This window comes from Thermobia domestica, chromosome 13 (assembly GCF_964235325.1).
Source record: "Thermobia domestica chromosome 13, izTheDome1.hap1.1, whole genome shotgun sequence".
Classification (NCBI taxonomy): Eukaryota; Metazoa; Arthropoda; class Insecta; order Zygentoma; family Lepismatidae; genus Thermobia; species Thermobia domestica.
Window position 1 is genome coordinate 93,250,899 of NC_137466.1, and position 5,831 is coordinate 93,256,729.

The following is a 5,831-nucleotide window of genomic DNA, read 5'->3' on the forward strand; positions in this document are numbered from 1 at the left end:
ACAAGTAGAATACTTGAATGTTAACATTATAAACGTCACTGTTATGAGTGTAGCACTGTTAGCACTATATATGTCACTGTAAGGAAAATTGTGTTACTGTTAAAAGAAGCCAATCAAAAATAAATACTATCTGCCACTTAACCGTGTATATTTTTAACGGAGTTTGGTTTACCGAAACTTCTTTTTATAGACCTATTATTTACCCTCTCAAGAACGGGAGACGAAACCTCAAGAACTACTATAATACATGGATCACCACAAAAATCTGGTCAAGATACAGAGGATCAGAAGTTAAGAACCGAGTTCGTTGATAGATGTGATATTCAAACCGGAAGTAATAGAAATCAACCACTTCCGGTTTTCAAATTGATCGCTATAACACAGAAATGGAAATAAATACAGAGAAGTGATTTTCTGGACTCAATTAAACGTCCCAAGACATCTCCACTCTTAACCCTCTACTGAAACCGAGAGTGATAGAAATTAACTACAACTTCCGGTTTCAATATTGACCAATATAGAGCAAAAATCAAAAGAGAAGTTCTTTTCTGGAACAGATTAAACTTTCTATATTCAAACCATAAGTGGAAGAAGTCAACCACTTGCAATTTAACGTTGATCGCCATAGAATAAATATCGTAGTAGATTACAAGAACCGGCTATCTGTAATCAATTAAGCGTTCCAATAATATATTTTATCTCCATTCTAATCTCTCTACTAAAAACAGATGTACCTAGTATAAATCAATCATTACCAGTCTTAAAGTTGATCGTTACGGAGTGAAAACGGTAACAAATAGCGAAAACCTGTTTTTTGCTATCAATTAAACGTCTCAAGAGTATATTCTTTTTCCATTGTAATCTCTATACTAAAATCAGAAGTAGTATAATTATATTACCTCTGCCGGTTTCAATGTTAATTGATAACATATCACGCCATAGAAACCAAACTCCTTCACCTGGTGTACACATCACACCGTTCCTTGTTATATATAGTATATAAATAAATAATCTATTTAAGTAGAATAAAAATTATTAACTGTATCAGATTGGCAACGTACAACATACTTTTTTTTAATGCCACAAAAATTCAATTTTCCCAATTTTCTCGAAAACTGCGCATGAGAATCTACATTAACCCATATCATTTTGTTCAGCTCAGTGAGATTTGTCGATTGGTTTATGCTCTATCTTCTGAAGAAGCTAAAAATTGAAATGAAATCTCTAAGTTTTACGTCTCACGGATAGGTCGGCTAGGCTATAAATACGGTGATGATGACAAATGGATGAAATAGCGGAATGAAGAAAGTAGGAGGAAACAGGAGAACCCCTAGAAAACCCACGCACCAGTTGTTTGTCTACCACAATACCCACTTTTCATGAGCTGGGATCGAACCAGGTGCAACGCACCAGAGGTGAACTCTCTACCGTTGAGTCACCTCGGACCTCGGACCTCGTTAAAAGCTAAAATAATATAAAAGTTAACGTTATTCGCATTATATTATTTAACATGCACTCGTATGTTAAATACTCGTATATGTTATATAGGGTGTATCAAAAAGATTCATCCACTTCGGCAAGTCTGTATTTCTGAAACTAATAAACATGTACAAATAGTTTTTATTTTGCATGACAGTGAAACTCAAAAAGTTTTTATTGCACCTGTTCATAGGTGTTCAATGCGCCCCCCGTGAGATGCACGGCATATGTCCATGCGGTATTCAAATTCGTCCCAAACTGTAGCTAGCATGTCTTCAGTTACAGCTTCCACAGCTGCCGTTATGCGATGTCGCAGTTCATTCAATGTGCTTGGTAACGGAGGTACATGAACGGAGTCTTTTATAAACCCCCACAAGAAATAATCACATACAGTAAGGTCAGGTGACCTTGGAGGCCAGTAATGTAACGCTGCATCATTTGGTCCACTGCGACCGATCCATCGTTGTGGAATCATTCGATTTAAAAATCCCCGCACTTTCCCATGCCAGTGTAGCGGTGCCCCATCCTGTTGGTAGATGAAATCATTCGAATCAGTCTCCAACTGTGGGAAAAGATAGTACTCAAGCATATCAAGGTAGGTTATCCCCGTCACAGTGTTCTCGGCAAAGAAAAATGGACCGTACACCTTTTTTCGGGAAACTGCACAAAACACATTAACTTTTGGCGAGTCCCTCTCATGTTGTACAACTTCATGTGGGTGTTCCGTCCCCTATGTTCGCACATTATGGCGGTTCACATTTCCATTCAAATGGCATGTTGCCTCGTCACTAAACACTAAGCGTTGAACAAAACTGTCGTCCTCTGCAATCTTGACAAGGATGAAATTACAAAACTCCATACGTCGTTCTTTGTCACCTTCACATAGAGCTTGCAGTAGCTGAATTCTGTATGGTTTCATGTGTAAACGACGACGCAACACACGCCAGACGGACATCGAAGGCATGTTGAGCTGTCGAGCTGCACGACGAACGGATTTCTGCGGACTGCGTGTAAAACATTGACGGACGCGCTCCACTTCTGTGTCGGGCACTCGAGGACGTCCCGGTGATTTTCCCTTACACAAACAACCTGTTGTTCGGAATTGTTCATGCCATCGTCTAATGCTCTGTGCAGTAGGAGGATCCACACCATACTTAGTACGAAAGTCACGCTGAACAGTTATCACTGACTTGCACTCTGCAAAACCTAGTATACAAAACGCTTTCTGTTGTCCAGATGCCATTTTAACCAGAACCGTAGTGGGCGTTCACTCAAGCACACTGCTGCTGCCTAGCGGAAACCATGTACAACTAGAGATGTTCCTCTTTCCAACAGTACGTTGTTCACTCACATCTCTGAAAAGACAGAATAGATATTATTGTTTAAAACCGGATGATTTTTTTATACATGCTGTATAAATAAGTTAGAATTTAATCATAAGATAACTGCAGGTATACATACCAGTGCAGCTAAATACGCCAAATGTTCAGTGCTGGGACGTTTCCGACGAAATCCGCTAAAATGCGCCTCCAATATGTGTCATGGTGTTGGACAAGTCAGATTTGACGAATACTCCGGGGGACAGCGCCGAGGCCGCCATGCCATGTAGTGTTGTTTGCTTCGGGAAGGTTCCGTGGAAGAACGTTATTATTTCAATAGAGGTAAGAATCCGTTATTAGTACCGTGCTAACTCAGAACAGTGCCGATTGTTTACAACAATGCACACCATATTTCATATTTGTCTAGGAACGCTTTATTTTGGAAGTGTAATTTCAGTATATGTAATTCCTTAGCTACTAAATCAATACCAAGCATAGTGCAGTGAAATATGCCAGGGCTTGTGCAAGACTGACTGCAGAAGACAAATTATCTTCTCATTTGTCCCACATGTTCCATGTAATATCGATGTAGTTTTTTAAAGTCCAAATACAGTGACCATGTTTGTTTATCTTCTTATGGACTAAAACTTTTCAGTTTGAAACTTCATTTCAACTTTGGTGACTATTGTTTTTACATTTTATCTTTTTATGTTCATCTTGCACTTTGGTTATTCTATTTTTTGCTTCAGTCATGTTGTGTAGTAATATTTGAATTCGTATAATACAGACGATGTAAGCAGTTGCAAGATTTATTACAGGTTTCTAGTAATATCCTAGACTTGGCGTAATTACCTGCACGAGTTGGTAAATACGCCACTTTGTAACACTTTTTCCCTTTACCTTGGGTACAAAATAGAAGTGAGTCGTATCATTGCCACATTTTTTTTCTACACGCAGAAAAGGCTACTCTGCAACGCACATGTCTTTTTCTTTGTGTTTCATGAAAATTAAGGCAATAAAAAATACAATACCATTAACATGGCTTATTTACCTGCACCTACCTTGCATAATCTTACCAAAAATTATTTACAAGAGGACTATCAAACCATGATTTTTCAATCCCCACATAAAAAAATACAACATACTAACTGGTCACAACTATGTATATTACCGTCCATAAAGCAAGAAAGTAAGAAAGAATGAACTCTTAATACGTGATAATGTTGAATTGCGCTATGTTTTATAATGGATAATTCTGGTTTTCTAGTTTAATGGCCAAAAAGCTTAAGTATAACACTGATATATTTTTAGGGTATGTACTTTTGTTGTTGTTGTTGGAAAATACATAACATAATCTCTCTCTCTCTTTTTCATTAAAGATTTATGATATTCTTTAGCTTGAATTTTGTTCTTAGGAAGAAAGGAAAATATCTCTTTTTGTAAACTTAATACATTATTTGCTAAAAAACAAAAAAGGTGTGTCAACATGGCGCCTTCCGCGAAATGCAATAAACGTCCAAAATTACTACACTAACAAGAAATTCACGGTATTAATTTGAGTTGATTTCATTACCTACATACTTTACGATGTTGAACCAAAGTACCACCATTTTTTTTTCTTGCTATAATTTATAAGACGGAAAGAATATGCCTTATATTCAGGTTAATTCTTGAATGTCACACATATTCATTTCAGGTGTACTAATGGCAAAAACTACCTAATTTTGGAATATTACGTATTAGCGTCTAACGGGGAAAAATGTGCATAAAGATGTGACATATCAATCGATAGATCTTATGGAACTGAACAATACGAAACATCATCATCATCATCATCATAGGCATTCTGCCATTATTGGTAGGTCACTTGCCGCAACTGAAAACCTTCATTCTTTACAGTATTCCATTAACCTTTTCGTCTTCACATACGATTTTTCTGTTTTGATATCTCCCATTCATTGTAGTCTTATTCGCCTTCTCCTTTTCTTTCCTGCCACTACACCCTCTAAAACATCCCTCGTGATACAGTTCCTTCTTAGCCAATGTCCCAATCATTTTCTTTTGATCTTTTTAATAATCTAAAATTAAAATAATCTAAAATCTAAAGGCTCTTTTCGCCATTCCTATCCTTGCTTTTATTTCACGTTCACACTTTATATTACTAATAATACTACCCAGGTATCGAAAACTAGTTACCTGTTCTATTTTCTCCTCTGCTATTTCTACATTTGAGACAGACCGCTTCGTTCCAATCACCATGACTTTTGACTTTCTAATATTTATTTTGAACCCATATTCTTCACATAACATATGAACACTTCAGTCCTTCCTCAAGTGTTTTTCTTTTTCTTTTTTAAAAAATAATTGATTTTCTCTTCAAATTCCACAAGTAGCATGTCATCTGCAAACCGTATACAACTAATCATTCTACCTCCTACCGAAATGCCGTCTTTATGTAGGTTTTGTTTCACTATCTCTTTTAGATAGATATTAAATATTGGCGTGACAGAAAAGTGTAAATTTTTATGTGTAGTTTTCGAGGAAAAACGAGTTTTTTTTAAAAAAAATTAAAATGCTCTGCGATTAACACCTATTAATATGAGACGAAAGTGTTTCCTCATCTAGCTTATGTTATCAAGATGATGATACACAGTAGAGTCTGTATGGTTAATGAAATATAGACCAGAATTATGATTAGCTGTTCAACTTCAATTTTTTGTTGAATTATAATGATGTCCTGACACGTGTACCGATCGATAGACCATATCGAGCTAAACAAAATGATATGTTCGAGGATAAATCTCATGCGTAGTTTTTGAGAAAATAATAAAAAAAAGAATTTTATGGCACTAAAAATAATATCAGTTATTGTCAATAATAATTGATAGTTTTCTCATGCTGAAACATACTTTATTTATTTAAGTATTGTAGTTATATATAAGAATAATAGACTGTTAAATAGCAAAAGGCCCTACGCAGAGACAAATCGGGAAGGGAAAGTTAATGTATGATTAGCTGATTATAAGTTCAAAA

The 5,831-nt window shown here is 36.1% G+C and overlaps 1 protein-coding gene across 1 annotated transcript; it reads right to left on the reverse strand.

The window, feature by feature from the left end:
• Positions 1-2,209: 2,209 nt before the first annotated feature.
• Positions 2,210-2,722, reverse strand: LOC145667674 (uncharacterized). The gene has a single exon (XM_081735133.1). The coding sequence runs from the start codon at positions 2,720-2,722 to the stop codon at positions 2,210-2,212; it is 513 nt and encodes a 170-aa protein (XP_081591259.1).
• Positions 2,723-5,831: the final 3,109 nt, after the last annotated feature.

What these genes read in the sequence shown, in the direction of transcription:
- LOC145667674 (XM_081735133.1), bottom strand. Translation starts at nt 2,722, where the DNA reads ATGGCATCTGGACAACAGAAAGCGTTTTGTATACTAGGTTTTGCAGAG.